General features: G+C 37.5%; 3 protein-coding genes across 6 annotated transcripts; all 3 read right to left on the reverse strand.

Annotated features, from left to right (window-relative positions):
• Positions 1–292: 292 nt before the first annotated feature.
• Positions 293–12,891, reverse strand: LOC114521401 (inverted formin-2-like). Of its 4 annotated transcripts, XM_028541840.1 has the most exons (17): positions 12,801–12,891; positions 12,321–12,723; positions 5,852–5,967; positions 5,405–5,564; positions 5,295–5,328; positions 4,970–5,108; positions 3,632–4,639; positions 3,463–3,524; positions 3,286–3,388; positions 2,966–3,152; positions 2,681–2,751; positions 2,391–2,498; positions 2,081–2,151; positions 1,783–1,903; positions 1,372–1,536; positions 959–1,220; positions 293–686 (listed from the first exon to the last, which is right to left on the reverse strand). In XM_028541840.1, exons 2-17 carry the CDS (start codon positions 12,718–12,720, stop codon positions 652–654), a joined length of 3,042 nt encoding a protein of 1,013 aa, XP_028397641.1. In that variant the 5' UTR covers positions 12,721–12,723; positions 12,801–12,891; the 3' UTR covers positions 293–651. The 4 variants fall into 4 exon arrangements, with proteins under 4 accessions (XP_028397641.1, XP_028397644.1, XP_028397643.1 ...); XM_028541843.1 differs by lacking the exons at positions 12,321–12,723; positions 12,801–12,891 and adding an exon at positions 9,955–10,693; XM_028541842.1 differs by lacking the exons at positions 12,321–12,723; positions 12,801–12,891 and adding an exon at positions 8,325–8,839.
• A 661-nt stretch (positions 12,892–13,552) lies between these two features.
• Positions 13,553–15,527, reverse strand: LOC114521490. Its single transcript, XM_028541958.1, has 2 exons — positions 15,396–15,527; positions 13,553–14,718 (listed from the first exon to the last, which is right to left on the reverse strand). Exon 2 carries the CDS (start codon positions 14,697–14,699, stop codon positions 13,779–13,781), a length of 921 nt encoding a protein of 306 aa, XP_028397759.1. The 5' UTR covers positions 14,700–14,718; positions 15,396–15,527; the 3' UTR covers positions 13,553–13,778.
• A 3,121-nt stretch (positions 15,528–18,648) lies between these two features.
• LOC114521426 (guanine deaminase-like) lies at positions 18,649–20,449 on the reverse strand. The gene is given in 2 exon segments (XM_028541877.1): positions 18,649–19,739; positions 19,742–20,449. Coding segments are annotated over 2 exon segments (1,344 nt in total). The 5' UTR covers positions 20,324–20,449; the 3' UTR covers positions 18,649–18,977.
• Between the last annotated feature and the right edge of the window lie 387 nt (positions 20,450–20,836).

The following is a 20,836-nucleotide window of genomic DNA, read 5'->3' on the forward strand; positions in this document are numbered from 1 at the left end:
ACATCTACATTGTCATCATGTGTTCTCCTGTCTGTAACGTACAAACCGATTTGATGGGGACGAAAAATGTGTAAGTAAATGAGAAAAGCAGAACAGCGCCCATAGGGAAAGCCTTTCAAAATTCTTTTGCAGGGCCTTTGCAAGACTCTGACTTCGTGCACGTTAATACAATTGCAAACATCTTTTAGCGTCTACAATGAGATGGTCTGATGGTGCTATTGAAAACTTAAAAGCAATACTCGCTGACAATAGATCCGAAAACTGTTTTTGCACGTCATACGTGTTTTCTGATTTTTATAAAAATATTACATTACAGTTTACAATACGAACATCCTTGTCTGGCTTTATCCTTTATCTACTACATTACTAGAGTTAAATATACATGAAGAATACAGGTGTATCTTTGCAATTCTCTATACTTTTTGCAAGCTACTTTTAATAATTGTTCATTTAATTATGCATTTGATTTCTATTTATTTAGCTGCATGGTATCTTCATACAATGCAAATGCTCATTATTGGGTACTGCGGTTCCAGGCATCAAATTTAATCATGAAATATATGAAATACTCGATCAACGATGTTTATGTATAAAGTACACATTGTACAAAATCTGCCTGTCATGAAACGGCGAAACCATTTGGTTTAACCATTACGAACTGGTCATCTCAATTCCAGAACCATGTTCTAAAACGTAAAACAGCAGAATTAGCATATAGCACGCAACGCACGCACGTATGCACAAGTCTAATCGACATTCGTCGTGCCTGTATAAACCTATCAGCGACGTCCGTTGTGAAAAACTAGATTTGATACTCAAATGAATAATTTACAGTTTTTCAAAAGTGACTCAAATAATAGATCTAGCGAGACAGGAAGGAATGGTATAAATAGGACTTTACTTTATATCATGCATGGATTGCCATGCATCAACATTTAATAGTTTATTCTCACCATACCTTCAGTTGTGGCATCCGTCGACTCCATATTCTCTATCTGAGGTGAAGAATTTTCTGGATCTTCTTTATTATCAACACTCGTTCTCCTTCGTTTCTTCAAAGGAAATCCTTGACGTATCTCACTAAGAAGTTTATCAACAATACATTCGTCTTCTTGAAATTTTAATGTACTTCTTACATCATCTTTACGTTTTTTCTTGTTGTTCTTTTCGCTCTCTGCTTTTGCCCGTTTTGCCTCTTGTGCTCGTCGTTTCTCATTATCCTTCAGATGATTAAAAAAATCTTGATCATGCACGATTATTTCGTATTAGCTATTTACTATACCATTGCTTCATTCTCGCGCTACAAACACCTGCATGCATCGCATGGGTGTATAAAAAACCATGCTCGGGAACTAGAATTTGCTAACTTACCTCTACTGCTTTAGTTAAATTTAGACAAAACGTCTTGAAAGTATTTAAGATATCATCAAGTTTTAGCTTGTTTTCATCTTCACAGAGATAATGCGTTAATTCTTTTGTAAGTTTATGAACAGATTTTATTTGTCCTTGAATTTCTTCAATTTCCTTTGCACATTCCTCGGAAACAAAAAGAATTAAATGTCGGTAAACATGGCTGGGGACCTGGGGTATTAATACCGCATGCATGATAAACTCGAGATGATGTCCTCACTACATTATATTTCGCGCGTAAACTGACATGTCTCACATGCGTGCACTACTTGAGCTACTGCAATGCATCTGGTTTACATGCATCTGGTTTACATGCATCTGGTTTACATGCATCTGGTTTACATGCATGTGAATTTTCATTTGAAATAATACCTTCAAGAAGGTGTTCATCAGGTTCTTGAGGTCGCCGTCGGCTTTTTTCACATTTTTGCGAATATTATTGATTTTTTCGTTCCATTCCCGAACATCAGCAGATAAAGAATCGATAGATACTCTAATAAAAAATAAACTGGGGGTAAAAAACATGCATGTCGTAAAACCTCTGTCATGCATGTGAGGGTGACACTATCAGATGAAATTGATAGCTTTGTCAGAAGCAAATAAATACAACGAATTTATGATAGCATTGTTGTGATACCATTCTGGTTGTTAAAAAATAAAAACTACGTACTTTGAAGCCATATCTAAATGCGTCATTGCTGCTGGGAAGGAAAGGATTTGGGCACGTTTCGCTTCTGCCACCTGGAAATATAATACACATGAAAATATATCAGGCAGAAAAATATGTTCATACGAAGCAATATTCTTTTACCCAGAGAGGTTTTTCGCCAGCAGACGTAACAGGGAAGGTTGGTCCAGGAGGACAATCATCAAATATTACATCATTCGTGTCACTGATCTGACCATGATCTGACTCAGATACTCCTTATTAAATTCATATAATTAATCAATGCCCAAAAAGCTGATCTTCACCAACTTACCTCAACTAAAAAGTGCATGAGATTCATTCTTGGTTTATTTGCTTTAGTGTCTGTAAGCTTCAACAACGAAGTGATCTTGAACGCTATTGCATTTCCAGCATGCCCGTCCTGAGATAGTATATAAAAAGTTTACGATCATTTAAGGTGGTGCACATGCAGTCCGTAATGTATAAACAAACGCTTTGTTTGCAATTTAAATTGTTATATCTCTAAACTATGACGAATTTAGAATATTTAACACCATCTTCATTCGCAATGCAAATCATTCCTCTCACATAATCATGACTTACTCCATTTAAAAAGTTTCCTATCGTCAATATAAGTTGTAGCACTTCAGGTAGAACTTCGCTTTCCAAAATATCTAAATGCCATGAAATATATTTAAACCAAGTGCTAGTTAGTCATCGTTTGACTGTACACCAGGAGTCATCGGGTAAAAACTTCAGTTAGAATTGTAGTAAGTTAAATATGGCATTGAGGGTTTGCCAGTCTAATAATTGCCTAATGACATAGCTATATGTATAATATCCCAGTTCAAATGCAGAACAATGATACAAAAAATCACATAAGTATACCTGATGTAGCTTTTACTAATGCATTGAGACCAGGTTTAATAATTTGCATTGCCTCAGCGAACTCATTCTTCAGTAACATACTATTAATACGAGTCTGGTAGAATGGAACTGATATTAATCCAAAAAGGAACCTTTCTGCTGATCCTAACTTCTCTTTATCATCATTAAAATCTTTCAATGTTTGAACCTGTATCAAATAACAAACGGTTTAAAAGTGGGCAATACTCTTCCTTGTGCAAAACATTGACGACAGAAGATCACGTAAACAGCAAAATGTATTAAATTAAACACAACGGGTTGAAGTCGATTTCATTACTTACGATTGTTTTGTCTGGAACAAACTTCAACAAGCTTTTGAGGTCTTCCACATCAAATTTTTCAACGTCACATTGTCTAATAGCTTGCACTATTGTGCCAATAGGCCTGGAATACATTTATGCTTTCATTAGCAACCACCCTCTGATAGTGAAGAAATTCTACAGAAATAGGACACTCACATTTTAAAATGCCTCAGAAAAATATTAATATTCAAACTCTGTTTTGAGTCTAGGAATGTGATCTAAAAAAGATATACGGTAAGATATAATTCATTGAAATATAAAATGAAGTACAAGTATTTTTTCAGTGAAACAAAAGCTATTTGGTTTTCTTCTTCTACATTTTCACCTCAGTCTTTGCTTTCTTGTTTTCAGCTTTCGCTTTCTTTTCCACTTGTTTTTGCTTAAATAGTTCCTCCTCAAGTTGAAAATCCGCCTGTAATGGCGGGAAATTCCAAACACTAACCCACACACAGTCTTTATTTTTCGATACAATAGTTGGAGGTATTTTAACCCACTGAAATTTTCTCATTTTGGATTTAGCTTTAATTAAGGGAATAACTGAAGTATATGGGGACACGGGTGTCGCTGGACTTTGTCCTAAAGGAGTGCTAACCGATGGTGAAAGAAAAAATCGTGGTATTGGAGTGCAAATACATGGTCCCGACGATCCAGGCAATGGTGGAGGGGGAGGTGGCCCAGTTGATCCAGGTAAAGGGGGAGGGGGTGGAATTGCTGATCCAGGGAATGGTGGAGGAGGGGGTGGACCAGCAGATCCTGGCAAAGGGGGAGGAGGAGGAATCACTGATCCCAGAAAGGGAGGAGGAGGTGGTACAGGAGGACCTGCAGATCCAGGCAAAGGTGGTGGAGGCGGGACCGTTGGTGGTACAGAGCCTGGAAAGGGTGATGGAGGGATGCCTGAGCCAGGTAACGCAGGAGGAGGAGGGGGGAATGGTGGGGCAGGAGTTCCAGGAAATGGAGAAAGGAAAGAACTCGATCCTCCCACAGGTGGTGGTGGAGGAGGAGGCGGAGGAACAGTTGATGATGATGCTCCAGGTGCTGGAGTGTTCAATCCCGTTCCTGGAGGTGGCATGGGTGGGAGTGGAGTTGACGATATTGTTGTAGTGGATGCCTCCATATTCTCTACCTTTGACTGTTTTGAAATCATTGATTTGAGCATTTCTAGTTCAGAATTTAACAAAAAGCCTCCTTGTTCCTGTCTTTTCATGTTGGAACATCGCTTGATAAACTTTTCAATTGTTTCCCAAACCACATCAACCAAGTTATCTTCTTCAGTTAGTGCCAAAAGACTTTGTAAAATGTGCAAAAAGTTCGTCGCGTAAGGTTTGTTGCTGATCTAAAGAATAAGAAATTCAGTAAATTGTCACATGTTCTGAACGAGGCAACAGCTTGCTCGTTGTCGTTTTTGAACACTGCATTTTTCACAAATCTAAATTGCGTATTTGGTATATATAGTTTTGTTGCGCAGCATCTGAATCGGTGCGTTGCAAGTTCTCAATTCTTGCCATACCTGCTTTCTGTTTAAAAAAATATATAAACCATTGAAATTTCATTTCCATGCAACATTGCAAATGTTTAGTGAAATTTCCGTCAGATCGGGCATCGAAGTGAACTCTAAAACCCCAAAATTACAAAATGGAAATCATGGGACTTGGGCAAGCTGTACCTGTTTCAACAAAGCATGGAAGATATCCACGTGACTGTTTAGATCAACGCCCTCTGGTGTGGTATAGTCATCTTCATCCTTCAGACGTTCATCTTCAAATACATCCAGCTGAATTCTTAATTCGTTGTCATCAGTATGTCTTAAGTATAAATCATCATAAATCAACGCTTTTATACCTAAGGTGGACAATTTACTAAATATCCATTGGCGGTGACCAATAAAGTAAATATCTTCCCACTGACATTTTATGGGTCAATTACGGCTGACTAAAGAGCAGGCATTAGTCCATGATAGAATATAACAACTATATAACTATATCACTTACCGAATTTCACCTAATATATCCAGAAGCTGAAGACCTAAAAAGAGATTAAGATATTCCATGAGACACTAATCGTATTATGATAACTAACTAATCAGCAAAACGGAACTCACCAATAAATTCATTTCTTATCCGAACTCTCTCGTCAAATTGATCACTAGCGATAATAATTGAGTTGACAAATGCAAGACAAGTGGCTTTATACGAACTACTTTCTGCATTCTTTAACTCGTTCACGATGACACTAAAGCGATAACGTTGACCTTTTGTTGACTGTAACGAAAAACAAAGATAGATCAATATCTATACTCCTTATATCACGGTTTGTACTCAATGTTTTGTACATAAATGAGAGAGCCATATATATTATATATATACCAACCAACTGGAGTGAGATCTCCAGCTTGTTCACTGAAATATTGCGTATTTCGAGTTTGTCATGATGTCATATCAGACGAACATTTTTTCATACGACCGCCGGGACATTGAACGAAAAAGGCGCAGTCACATGATTACAAAGTATTTCATACCCCAGCTTGTATGATGTGTGGTATAATTACCTTATAGTGCGACAGAGCATCAACGGCCATCTTGTATCCCATTTCAGAATAAACACAAAGAGCAGAAAGAAGTTCAAATACTTGTTTCTTCAGCATCACATTATCTGTATCCAAAGCTAAAGAATCGACAAAAATAAAGTTCACAGTAAATGGGAAGATTTCAGTTCTAACAACTGTATAGTACCTTGAGAGCCATCGTTTGTAAATAAGTTCGAAAAATAATTAAAGTATATAGAATTTAGAGAAGGGCATGCAATTTGCACGTTAAATATATAGTCTGTAAAATGCTTATTTTTAATATTTCGTATAAAAATAATTTTGCCTAAAGCAATAGCCTTGTCTAAAGAACGAAAGTGTTCTGTAATCATATCACGCATTGAGTGTGGCAATAGCTAAAAAACAAGGAATCTTGTGGCTTTTATCCGGCATTTCGTAAATATTTGAGTAGGTTAAAAAAAATATGAAACAGACGTGATTACAATGGAACAGACGTGATTATATGCACCCTTTAATTAAGCTTCTAGCGACAGCCCTGCCAGGTAAGTTAACGATCTTAGCACATGCATGAACGCGATTTGTTTTTTTTAATAACAGTTTTTTATGGTAGGATATCAGGACAATACTAAAGATGTTACTTGTCATCAACTGTTTTCATAATTAATATGAATATATTGTTTAAACCTTGCATGAGGAGACGAGATAATTCCTTATTTTTTAAAATAAAATCCATGCCAGTTTTTGTATTCATAACACTTCGAATACAAAACATGCATTCAAGCTGCAAGAATGCATTTACAACACTGGAAATGTTTTGTCTTTTTCCAAGATTCTCAAGTGCCAAAAATAACGAGTCTAGTCCGCCATGATCTAGAAACGTTTGCACCCACACGGCAGAAGCTCCGCGAAGCGTCGTTCTCAAACCAAAATAATTTGACACACATGGCTTTTGTAAGGAACGGGCAAGGTACTTTGGATCCTTTCCACAATCGATGTTATATCCTCTGTTACGATTTGATTCAATTTCTTTAGTTTTATTGATAACAGCAGTCCATTTACTGCGATATACCGGATCACGGGAAAACATGGTAGCCACTTTTAATGTCTCACCAACTGCATGTTTATTATATTCGCTAGTTAGTAAGTTGTGACTTTATAAAATCACGTTTAGATGTGATGAAGGAATGAACTCAATTCATAGCCGTTCATGCATCAATTTGACCCACATTCAGTCACACACATGCACATGCATCATGTCCTTTATTCAAAAACGTTCGCAACATCTGTTTAAACTTACATCCTGTGGGCATATTATGCTTGTTATTTGAGCTGAAAATAGCATATTACTGTATCCATCATTTTTGAAACTAGTCGAGGCAGAAATAACAAATAAAACTTATTTCTTCACTTCACCAAGTGATGACAGACTGAAAAAAATTTCATGCAGGAGACAGTATATAGTAGTTCAAGCAGACTCTAAAATGACAATTAAAATCTGCAATATTTTTAATATAAAGTGATTGCTTTTACAGAAATAATTTCTGAATCAATAAGTTTTTCTAAAGTTTTCATCGAAAACAGCGGAAAAAATCAAGTGCAATCCATATGTAAACTAGACATGCATGCTCAGACGAACTACAGTATAAGATGAAGTTTTTCTGTTTGGCCGCGTTTGAATTTATCTTTTTTTCCAATGGCAATGTAAGTCCAGGTGAATGATCATCTCTGGTATAAAACAGAGCTAACTTCACACAGAGATCGCAGAACAGCCACATACAGACCAGGGGCGGATCTAGGATTTTTCAAACATAAGTCCAAATTATGAAATTTTGAGAAAATTTTTCAAATCGGCAGATCGGAATTTTGATTATTTCGGCTCATTTTAGGGTTCATCACAATGCCCAGGAAAGACATACTCGATTCCGCTTATTAACAGAGCTGGCGAGGGTCATATTTCAAAACACGCAACTTCGTACTCCCATATATTATCCCCTTATGATAGCAATAGTTGATTTAACACAAATTAAACAATATCCTCAAATAATAAAAACAGAAATATTTCCATTGCTTCGCGTAAGATGCATTAGGCGTACAAGAACTTTACAAAACCATGCTAATCATAACAAACATAATATGCTATAAATAGACGCGAATATTATAATATGCATCGCAAACTTGAGTATAATGCAAATTCTCAAACACTCTAGCGAGTGTTGAGTAAGTAGGCTTTATCCATTCTAGTGCATTTTACGACAGGATAAGTTTTATAACCATAATATTATGAGCATAGGAACTACTAGGAAGATTATGATATATAAACTATGTATTGATAATTGATCAGGTTACACAACAAAGCGGCATGAAATCAATAACTGTGAACGAACTTGTCACATGCATGGAACACTCCTAAATCACTATATTTTTAGGTATATTGCTATATTTGTTATATTATATCCATGTTAAACGTTTCTCTTACCAACACAGTCTTTCATGTTCAGCAGGGATATCGTGATTAACAAATTCCCTCGTCTATTGAAGTCTAACATCAACACAGTTGCTCGCATAAAATCGCTGCTCCACGATAAAGTTTATCAAGAGCCAGTTATCTTGAAAAGTCCTGCTTCGAATGTCCGCGTATCAAAATAATTTTCAACGATAAAGTTGTAATCGTTTGTATAACAGAATATTAGAAGTGGAGAGCCTGGCTTCGTTTAATAATAAATTTTGTAATGTTATCATTCTGAAGACAGAGCGATCGAACCCCGTTTAAAGTTCAAGTCAGTCCGGCCACCCCGCAAATCAGTCGAGATAAGTCCGGTAAATTCAAACTGACCAATCGCAATGCAAGAAATGGACTGATTTGGCCCCGTTAAGGTTCAAATCAGTCCGGCCACCCCACAAATCAGTCGAGATAAGTCCAAATGGCTTATCGACCAATCAAATGAGCCGGCTGACCCACCCGATTCTGCGAGTTTTTTGCGTTTTACCGCTGCTCTGAATAAAAGAATATTGCTTTTTTGAAACTGAACCCTTTAAACTGGACTATGACTTTAATTCTTATTACAATCATGAAGGGGTTAATTATTCATATTTCAAGATAAATTTGAATATTTAATTATCATTTTTACTGCCAAAAATACGTAAGTCGCGCGACTGACTGGACTTACCCTAGATCCGCCCCTGATACAGACTCTGGGAACGATTTTGCCAGGTTGTCTCACGTTTTGAATGCATGCAACAACTCTCGGGGGGCAGTCTTGGAAACACGCAGAAGTAAAAAATGTTCATTCTCGGCAGCTTCTTCCGCAGCATCGTTAAGGCTAGCTTCCACTCAGGAAAATTCTACTTTGGATCGGACAGGACAGGAAAGTTTCCTTTGTATAAACGCCGCCTGAGAACTCACCGACAAAGGAAATTTTCCTGTCCTCTCCGATCCAAAGGAGATTTTTCCTGAGTGAAAACTAGCCTTTATACGAGACAAAATTCCATGATTAAGTATTCTTGTACCGCACAGATACCCATGAGGTGCCGGTATTATGGAATGGGATGATAATGAATTATCAACTGGATAGCGTTTACTGGATGACAAACGTTAATTACATTCGCAGCCAGTGAACAATGTGGACAACCCCGGCCAGTTGATGCTGAGTTGCTTATGTCTTTATATACTGTGGCTGAAACATGTATTGACATGTTTGCAATAACTCCTTCTTGTAAGAGAGAGACGCAAAATACTTAATTCACGTTATAAATAAACTGTTGTGTACGAGTTTATACCTGTGCTTATGGCAATCCTAGTACTGCATCTTCTGAGTTTTTCACACCCATCAATTATATAAAAACTTTCCCCGAGCCACCAAAACCCTGTGCCGGCAATGACACGAAACTGTTATCTATAGACATACAGTATACCTAAGACCTGTATAAGGAATGCATGACCGTATGAGCTACTTATGTCTTGTACATAACCATAGATATTTTATTAATCTGTGGCTACGCATCCCCTGGAAGGCTAAAATGTTTAAGCAACAACAAACGTCTATATGTAAATATCAGAAATTGACAACAACAAAAAATAAACATAGAAATTAGGGTCAATATCTAACCGTTAAGTAAACTCGACAGAGTTCCTCGTTCACTGAGCACGTTATCCAGTTCAAATGAATGAATCATGGAAGTAAAACTAGAAATAAACTTTTCACTTCCATGGCTGTCAAGAATTGATTTAACTTTCCCTGAACCAAGAGTTTCTAATATAGACACAAGTATGCCCAAGCCACGCAGCCTGAGAAAATTTGTCTTCCATATTTGCGGACCCTCAGAGCAATATCGTGTATCTTTGGCAGAAGGAGCCAGCTTGACTGATTCTTAGATCAATTCTGATTATTTATAACACAAGTTAGTGAAGTTACAATCATAGGTTTCAACAAGACGAGATTTAGCTTCCAATGCCGCCTAAATCTTCCCGACAAACGTCGCTCTCAATATGGTGTACCGCAAAACAGTTAATCATTTCGAAATGCAGACAAACTTATTAGGTATGCAGTAGATTTTCGGAAACAACAAAAAAGTCCCCTTTGGGAATCAGAAAACATTTAAATTATTTCATCATGCGTGCAAACAATTAAAAGTGTGTGATTATAATTTCAATAATTTCTATAGTCAAAAGTTAAACATATTGATTGCAAGAACTAAAGTGCAAATTAACTAGGAGAAAGACCTAATATAAAAAATTTAAGCATTGCAAGTAGGGTATCTTCACAAAACGGAAGAATGTTTCGCAATATTTACTAGAGCTATGCCGGGGTTACAAGAACCGCAGTATATGGAATTAATGTAAAGAACTACGCGCAATTACGACCTCGCAAAAGGCAACCCGGCTTACTGGTGTACTTGATCTGAATCTAACCAGACCAAAACAAGTGTAACCGGCCAACTATTCAATCCTTGAGACGTTTTTAATGCGTCGGGAGGGGGGGTTTCTATAATAAAGCGTTAACCAGGCGTACATTTGCCTGGCGTATCATTGTTGAGTAATCTACGTATTTCATATTGCAACTTATTTTCCACTTTTATAAATTGATTTCAACAATATCATGGTCATGGGTGGGCTGTACAGTACGTATTTAATGGAAAATCAATATGCGTTAAGATTTCACATGTTGACCTGGCTTGTCTGCAATGAATTGTAAAGATGCCTGGTTTAAGGTTACTTTTCATGCAAAAACCAGGTGTGCATCTCATAAAAAATAACTTACTGCAAAGGTCGACATACTGCTGCACACACTATAGTCATTAACTGTGATTTAAATTATATGCAAGAATTCTATGGGCCTTGAAAATTTTAAGTGTTCTATAAACAAAAAAAGTGTGCTCCTTTTGGCTACTCAGCATTGTCAATTGAACTTAATTATGGGGTACCATATTCATATATTCGGCTATGCCTGGGTAAATTCTTTTAAAAACAATTTCACTTTCAAAACAATAGAAATCAGCCAGTCAGCCTGGCATAATAAATCAGCTAGCCCATGCTACTCAGCTATATGTTTCATGTGATCATTGGTAAATTTGGTAGTATGGTAATATGTTTTTAACTTTCATCCACTGTGTATGAATAAGTCAAGAATTCCGTTCTTGTGTGGCATGCAATTACACATGCAATACCTAAATAAAACCTTAGTTAGATACAAGATAAACAATTGATCTTCCTTAAAAATATATATATATTTATATTTCTTATGTACTAGCCCAGAATGTGAATTTCACTATTAAAACACACAAGAGAAACCCTAACACACAATCTTAGCATATCTAATACAGCAAACAATACACAAGTAAATAACAAGAAGTATTTTACTCATGCAGCTAGCTGTCACATTTCTCATGTATACTGTTAACATGGCAATTCATGTATTCATGTATACTGTTAACTTTCAGATGAACATCATGTGTAGGAGCTGCCTCCTCAAGATAGCACATTGAAGGTAATTAGCTACATACAATCATACAATGGGAGTAAAGAATTGGTTCACATCTGTACAAGGGGTGTATGCATCCAAGAGGTTCATGTACAACAGGTGTACTAGCTTGCCGACTTAGAACAAAAGCACTGTGCTTCTTCGAGGTGTGCGTACGTGGGAGCATGGAGGGGGATGTACATCCATGGTCTATTAGTTAGAAGAGTGTGAAATGTAAAACTGGTGTACAAACAAGGGTATATTTCCATTAGGTTGTAGGTGTGTACATCCTGACAGAACAATCAAATTACTTAATTACTTTCTTACATTAGTTGTGCTTGTTGTCATGTTGCCATTTTCTGGTTGATTTGGACAATTAGAACCCGGCCTGTACAAGTTTTTTTTTAATTAAATTAATTAGAATCATAATAATAAAAAATACCCTTCATTAAGCCCTGATTGGTTCTAAACGAAATGATTCTAATTGACACCCAACATTTATAAACTTTTCTCACCTTTGGCCAATTTTTGAGCACATTCCTTTCTTTCCACCATTGCCTCAAGACCATTTTTTGAGTTCATTACGGCTTTTATACACGAAACACATTCAAGAATTTCGTACGTTTCGCGAATATCATAACTATGTTTACTTGTGAGGTCTTCTAAAGCGTCAAGTAGGTAACCTAAACCTCCTTGCCTTATAAATTCTTTCATCCATTTTTTAGAACAGTCCAAAATCTTATGTTTAACGGCGAGAAATATCTCGATTCTTGTACCAATTTGAAGAAGATCGATGCATTCGTCTGGGTCGAGATCATCATCTTTTAACGATTCGTGAATGCTGGACCTGGCGAGCTTGATTAATCTCAACCATAAATATTTAAATTTGTACGTCTGTGAATGCACTTCAGCCATATCCTGCCAATACGATTATATTGCTTTTTAAGGGTTTACTTAACTTAACTAACGCTGTTATATGTTTACCTTGTACTTACCTTATACCATTTTGTCTGTTTCAAAGTAATAACAAGGTATTGACTAGTTATTGTAACTTTCTGAGTATGAAATTCTGACAACTATTGTAAGTATTTTGTTGTTAATTAATGACAAATTTTTCATAATATCTATCAATCAGGCATGACCACTGGGCGTGACGCGCACGGAAGCAATGTCGGGGGTGGGTTTGCCCTGTTAATCATTAAGATCAATGAGTTAATATTGACCTAATAGAGAGGGCACTGTTTATATGATCTCGGATACCAGGGACACCATACTCCCCGAGATACCCTGGTAAAGATGAAAGATCATCATTTTCATATTATAGCGGCTGAAACGTAGGTGTTTTATGAAAGGTTTTAAACTCGCCTCGGCTGTTAGGATCAAACTGGGGGTAGGGACACCCCCAGAAAAGAGGGTAACCCTAGTGGTAGGAACTTTTATCCATGTAAACATTTTGTCTCGGCCTCCAGGGGTAACTTTTCTAAGTGTGAACGCTGGACACTGGTGAAATTTGAGATCGTTCTTAGTCAGCGCACTTCGGATTTCGGAAGGTGGTCTGAGATCGATCTGAGCATAGACAATACGAAAGACCACTTTGAAAAGTACGTTTACAAAAGATATCTTCATATCAAACTGATGTCGGGGGGGGGGGGGTAACTCGTTTTGAAAATAATAATACACCAGATAATTATTGAACTTTATTAATATTATTATAATCACATGTTATTTGGTAAATCATGATGAGAATGTGTAAATTGCAATGCAGCATTTTACATATTTAAAGTATTGTCGGAAATTGAATGTCTACAGTGTTCACTGTTCAATGATTACATTAGATTATCATTGATCATATTTTCGCCTGGAAAATCGCTCGTGAATATACTGAATAATCGTTATATTATACAACATTAAGCTTTCTAGTTGTAGGAAAGGGTCATCCATGTGGAAAGGGGGTGGTTGGGGGGTGTACGGTTTCATGACTCGGCCACACGATGCCATTCTGCCAAAGCACGTTGTACTGTTTCTTGCTTTAGTTGGGGAAAATGGACTTTATAAGCCTTTAAAATTTCTTCATCATTTTCCAATACGGTTGTCAGCAATTTTCCATCCTCATTCTCGATCATCAACTTATTGTTAGTAATGGCCACAGCATGTTTTCTTGGAAACCAAATAGCACGTGGGGACGACGTAAACGGAGAAAGGCCAGCAACTACCGTTCGATAAGCATCTTCTCCAGGCTGTTGGGGATCGTGCGGGTTTTGGGAGGGGTCGAAAGAATAGAAACGTCGCCAATGGCCTATGAAGAAATCAAGGCCTTCTTTTGGTGGGTTATTAGTTCTAAACCTGTCACCCTCTCCGTGCATGCGTAAAATCAGTCCATTATTAAGACGAATATATTTGTATTCCAAAAAGCTATCTCTGAATATTGGAGATTCTTTGGAAAAATTTATTGAAATTGCACGAAAAGTTGGAAAGCCAGTACCACAATCAATGAGATGAATATCAGTCTGATTCTCAAGGCCAAATATTAACACTAATGCATGATTGTTTGGTGTAGTCATCGTGGATGTCACTCTTGAGTTGAGCATTTTGACAGAGAACCCCAGAGCCTTAAATAAACCCCATGTGAAAGGTGCCAACTCACAGCATAAACCACCCACACCCAAAACACATCTTTCTTTTATTTCCTTATTTGATGGTCGTTTATTTCTGTCTGAGGTACTGAGCATTGAAATACTTTGAAAAGCAACATTCTCATGGATAACTTGAACTATTTCATCCACAAGATTCTTTCTGTCATTCTTCAAACGTTCTTCAAAGTTTTTTATTCTCCATGATTCCTTAAGAAGGTCCTTTGCCTCATTATATGTGAACATTTCCTTCTCTTGGTCCATTTTTCACAAAAACCCTATGCTGTACATAGAGAAATGGTACTATATTAAGTTGTTATTCCTAGCTGTAGTTAATTCCTAGCTTTAAAAGTAAAAAAATAAACTGAAATGCAGAATCCTGGAATGCTTATTGTCCTGTCTAAATTAGCATGATATGCAAACAAGGAGGCATTTTGTTTTAAATTAATCGGTATATTTCTTTACATTTTTCAGGCAAAGCCAATCAGAATGCCTCATTTTGTAATGCTTCATGTAAAATGGTATATAATGTACCTTTTTATCGGAAGTAGTCAAATTTTATGCATTCTGATTGGGTTACTGAAAATGTAAACAAACTTGCTGATTAGCCTAAAACAAAATTCCCCCTTGTGTAATATGCATTAACCCAGGGCCCATTTTAATGTGCCGTCACAATTGGCTTTATTTCATGTGTTAGAGAGAGGTAATTTAAAGTTCTGTCAACACAAAAGGATGCCTGAAAATGCCTGAATGTTTTTGTTTTAGTGAAGGTGGTGGTGTGGTGGTGGTGGTTAAATGCATTATTATTTACTTGTTAAAAGTGATTTTATGGGCCATGCAATTGCCTATAATATAATAGGTTTTGCCATAGTGCTCAATGGATATAAATATACCAATATATATATTTATATATTGAAATATATTATGCTTGATATGGAGAACTTACAGTTTGATACTTACCGGACGAAAAGTTTTTCTCAAAGTCACAGTATATGAACGACGCCAAATGAATGCCCCTCGCTTCTGTCGGTTTCTGCTGGTGCGCTTACGGCTTATACAACACCACAACACCACCGGTACAACATCTGTCATCTGGGGCCTTTTGCGGTTTTGATTTACATCTTTTTGTCTCGACTTTTTTGTCGCGTCCTTTTTCAGCAAAATAGCTCTGTGTCATGCGTACCATAGGTCGTGTGCTAGTCAACTCGAAATCGAGACTGATCGATCATCGGAGAGAACTCTTTACTGTATGTGTTAGCTTTGTTGAAAATTCGTACCAATGGTAATCATCCCTACACTCAAATCACTGATCACGTTATGGTTTTCTTTTATTGTTATTGTATATCTTCTTAAAGTGAAGATCAAATCATTCAAATGGTGAATGTATGGTAATATCATATGATGGTTACAAATGTCACAGCTGGGAGCTGCCCTCGCTCGCCTCCGTGAGCAAAGGGCACTGGGGGCAGCAGTCCCTGCTGACCCCGTGGTTCCGGCGCCCTTAATTGCATGATGATAATAACTTAAAACTTGCCTAGAAGGTTGAAAGGTTGAGTGTTATGTGTCTGCTAAAATATATATTCATGCACCTTTTAACTTTAAGGTCAACCCTTCAGGCCAAACATGGTTTACACGAGCAAGTCGAAAAAACTGAAGTTAAGATTTGAAAAAAACATTCCATTTCAAGTTTTTTTTGGACCACCTAAACGAGAAGGTACACTGATGCACGAGCTATGAGCTAAATAGAGAGAAAAGAATACCTAGTATTCGGTATTTGTGACACTATTTGTGAATGATTTGGTACAGGTCTAGACATGCAAATAAGTCTGCGATGTTTCTTCCTTCTTTTAGTAGGGGTATAACTTCAGAAATCGTCCATAAGTCGGGGAATGTGGCCTTGTCATTAGAGAGCGATTTATTAAATGCGTAAGAGGACCAGATATGATTGGGAGACTGTCTTTGAATTTAGACGTTTGGCTATAAAAAAACAACTACATCGCCCTTGTCTTGGACTATTTTTCACACTGCAAAGTTTTCAAACCGATGCTTATGCGCGACTATTATGACCAAACACGGGCCTTTTTAGTAGAGCTCTGAAGACAAAAAATAAAGATATGGCCAATATTCTTTAAGAATTTATTCCATAAATAGCCATAGGTAGCGCGGATTTTTTAAAAAGCAATTTTTCGTCTTAAAAACGGCGTTTTACTCATTAAATTCCCTAATGACACCTGCCAAGCTCGCCGGAAGTCATCACGCGCAGCCGGCAGCCGGCGCGTATTTGTATAATTGAAGCTCATCTGCCGAAAAATTTCTCGCATTCAAATTAACACGCATATTTGGGCTGCCTATATGATCTTATTAGTGAGTTTAAGATGCACCAAATCTACGACGCGGACGTGAAGTAATACTTCTATAATTTCCACAGTTTCCCAACAGGGATGGAATCTATAGGCTCTTTTTGATAAAGAAATAGCTCAGTGTACGCCACACATTGAACTACGACACCACACATGCGACAATGACCTTTGAACCTCAACTGAATTCAGTTTGTCTTGGAATGTCTGTTAGTTTTGCCGTACAGAAGCTAGCAAATTACTACAAAAACGGCAGAAATAGTAAAAAATTCACAGGAGTGTGCATGACGTGTACATTTCGGGGAAATTTGAGCACTCAAAAATAATCCCTAGTTACACTTCTTATATTGGTTTTGCCCACGTTTTTGCCGCGTATTTTCACCCGTTGTTGCCTTTGAAACTTGATATATGAAGTAGTAGTTAAATGTTCTTTGGAGCAGTTTTATAGAAAGGAATGTCCAAGAGGTCATGATTTCTTGTCGAACGATCGTGTATGTCGGAAACTACTTCGAGTTGTGAGAGAGGCTGATTGTTTGAGGCTCTCGTGGTCTCCTTCTTCTAGTAGGGGTATAACTTCAGAAGTCTTCCATAGGTCGGGGAATGTGCTTGTCATTAGAAAGCAATTTATTATATGCGTAAGAGGACCGAGTATGATTGGAAGACAGTCTTTAATCACACGCATGCCGATTTTAACTGGTCCTGGTGACTTATTACTTGGCATGGCCATGAAAATACGTTTAACCTCTGTACAAGTAACGGATTTAAAATTGAACTGTTGATCAGATGGATAAGTTGAAATTGAACTGTTGATCAGATTGAAGTCGAACTGTCGAAGTGATTGTATTTGGAGTTTTAATGATCTGCGTAAGATTTAATTCAGTACGAAAATTTATTGCCAGATTTGCATGCATGTCCGTATTTAATATCCAATGGAGCCTCATTGTTTAACTAACGCGATTCTATTGTTGGGAAGTCATGTCTTGGGCAAGTTGCATCAGTGTTACGGTAAGATTGGCGGTGTTGCACTCCGGCGTTAGATTCGAAAGTGCTGCAGCCTTGCAAAGAATTGGTTACTGGTGTTCAGAGCCGTAACTATAAGGCTTGCCTGATGATCGTCTTCGACTAACACTATTTCATTATTTTTGCTGTTGTTTTGTTCCATACAAATTTGGTCATTAGGCTTCGGTATTTTGTAGTTAAACAGATGGCAGCGACTAATGACAGGTGATTTGCTAAGTTCAGTATTGTCGTTCATGCAGATGAACCATTTCGATATGAATGAAATATCTCAATTTCTTGTCGAAGGCATCGAACTTTCCGCTCTAGACATGAATTTCTGAATTTTTTTTCTTCAAGATCAATTCTTAACAGCGCTATTTCATTCTGCACTCTGCAGATTGGATGCAGTCGGTGTTGATACGTTTCCCTGAAACTTCATTGAGCTTTGTATACAATCCACTCTGTTTTTCAGAATTTTAATCTCCAAACTTAAATTGTTCTCACTAAGGTTAGCACTAGTGCTTTGATAATCTTCAATGATATCGTTATTACCCGAAGTAGAGGCAGCACAAAGTTATATTAAACAATTTTTCGCCTGTGTACCGACATTCCCACTAAAGGTTAGGGTGTTAAGCTTACCAGGGTATATACCATATGATTGCAAATTCAGACGAGGAAGAATCGAACCTTCTAGCACGGCCACCCATTTCATACATATTTCACATGTTTATCAAAAACAGATTTGATAAATTCTTGCAATTGTCGTGCAATTTTACTCTTTCTCTCCATCATAGGTAACACATTAAAATCTAGACACTCATTGAGATTATTGACACAAACATCAATACGACCTTGAACGTGACTATCCGCTTTCTTGTTAACGACTTAAGTAGCCCTATATGAGGGGCTATGACCTATATATCCCTAACTAATTGTCATTTTGACTATTAATTGAGGTAAAAGGAGTATGGTATGAAATAGGTTTTTGAGACTTTATATTTCATACAAACACAGCGTAATGATTACATTCATATTTCAATCCCTGTAAGAATCTCAAATTGATTGTGAAAATTGTTGATTGGAACTGTAAAAAAATACATAGGCTATATATAGCCGCGATATACTTTAGATAATAAAAAACTATTGTTCCATGTAATATATTTATATGCATTATAGTTATCTATTATCAGTTATATTGCGTTTCGGCGAATAAAAGATTCTTGACACACTTCCCCTTAACAAAAACTTGAACCAAATTTCGCTCATCTCCAAGAAAGACAAATTTATGAATCATATCTTCGACGGTTTCAAAGCCAAAGAGCCGTGTATCGTTGGAGACACTCATGCGAATTCGAAGCGCGTCAAATTGGAAGCCAATATCGAAACCCCCGACTTTATCTTCTACGCCACAAACTTTCGCCGAACCACGAGTTGCTAACGATATTACGTCGTTGTAATGGAAAGACGTTTCGCATTCTTTGGCCATGTACATGTTATTGGAGGTAGAAATGGCAAATCTCATTGCATTTATCATCGAAGGAGAGTAACCACCACTGCAATCAGTTCCAAGACCAACTTTAACGCCTTGAAGGTTAGCAGCTGCCATACTACCTGAGCGGATTGAATTATTGGAATTTGGACAGTGTGCGATTCCGGCGCCAACACTCTTAATAACAGACAACTCCGCGTGGTCTAGGAAAATTCCATGTGCTAAAATAGTTTTATCCGTAAGAATACCGGTTGCATTGTAGACATCGGTGTAGTTCTTGGACCATGGAAAACATTTGCGTACCCATTCCACTTCAGATGGACATTCGCTAAGATGTGTCTGGATTCTCAAGCCCTTCTCCTTGGCGAGTGTTCCAAGCTCTTCAAGCAGTACTCTTGTGCATGTCGGTGCGAACCGTGGTGTGATAATTGGCTCAACCAAATCGCTTTTCATCTCGAACTGTCGAACACGCGGTTGACAAACGACTTGGTAGCAGCGATATATTCTCGAGTCCCCTCACGGTAATAATCTGGCGAATTTTGATCCATATTGACTTTTCCAACGAAAGCTCTCTGACCCAAACGCGACGCTGTTTCGGCAAGTATTACCGAAGCTTCTTCTTGAATTGTTGCGAAATACACAGCTGTGGTTGTGCCATGACTTAGAGTGGACGAAACCACAGATTCGTAAACTTTTCTAGCAAAGTTAAGATCTTGCCCTATTTTAGCTTCTAAAGGATAGGTGTAATTCTCAAGCCATTTTAATAGGGATAGGTCAAGTGCAAGTCCACAATTAGGATATTGTGAGGCGTGAATATGAGTGTCAATAAAGCCCGGTAAAAGAAATTCGTCATGATCTCGCAATTCAATTACTTCGGTCACATCAAATTCCTCTTTTGCCTTGTTTAAATCATCTAAAACACCACGATAGACTATAGTTCCTTGACGGTTGATCACAAGTAACGCTTGCTGGTTAATTCTCAAATTCCTTGATTCATCAGAAGAGCAATCGACAATCGTCCCAGTGATTGCGAATGGCTCCATTTTTATGTATCGGATAAGCGTAACTTCTAGCCCTTGTTTATATGCAGGGTCGCCACATTTAGCTCTATATATATAGATATGGAGTAGTAAATTCGTTCATTTGGCTACTGTTTAAGTGAAGCCAAAGATAGGGGAAATGACCTTATGCCATAATGACGTTACACGCCGTGACACCTGCAGGGAATTCTGGTCTTACTAGTCAGTAGTCACGGCGGGAAATTTTGAAGTTTGAATTTTTGGCCGTGACTACAGCCTCACGCCGCATTTTCTTGTGGTACCAGGAGCTATCAAAAGACTCGATTTTGTAGTTTACATAACAAATTCTTTATTTAATATCAACCACAATATAATAATATATCAGCTGCCTATTCAGAAAGCTAGTCAGATCACCGAGTCGAATATATAGGTATATTGAACGTATATTTGTCCTTTTATCGCTCTCGACTCTAGTACTTCATGTCAGTGGGTGCCACACCTTGCCGACGTCACGGCTTGATACGTCATTATGCATAA

This window comes from Dendronephthya gigantea, unplaced genomic scaffold (assembly GCF_004324835.1).
Source record: "Dendronephthya gigantea isolate DGI-Jeju-01 unplaced genomic scaffold, DenGig_1.0 000020F, whole genome shotgun sequence".
Lineage (NCBI taxonomy): Eukaryota > Metazoa > Cnidaria > Anthozoa > Malacalcyonacea > Nephtheidae > Dendronephthya > Dendronephthya gigantea.

What these genes read in the sequence shown, in the direction of transcription:
- LOC114521401 (XM_028541844.1), bottom strand. Translation starts at nt 6,935, where the DNA reads ATGTTTTCCCGTGATCCGGTATATCGCAGTAAATGGACTGCTGTTATC. An exon ending in TCCATGCTTTGTTGAAACAG is followed by an intron (nt 4,640 to 4,969) that starts GTACAGCTTGCC and finishes CTTATTCTTTAG; the next exon opens with ATCAGCAACAAACCTTACGC. An exon ending in TGATGAACACCTTCTTGAAG is followed by an intron (nt 1,537 to 1,782) that starts GTATTATTTCAA and finishes TTTGTTTCCGAG; the next exon opens with GAATGTGCAAAGGAAATTGA.
- LOC114521490 (XM_028541958.1), bottom strand. Translation starts at nt 14,699, where the DNA reads ATGGACCAAGAGAAGGAAATGTTCACATATAATGAGGCAAAGGACCTT.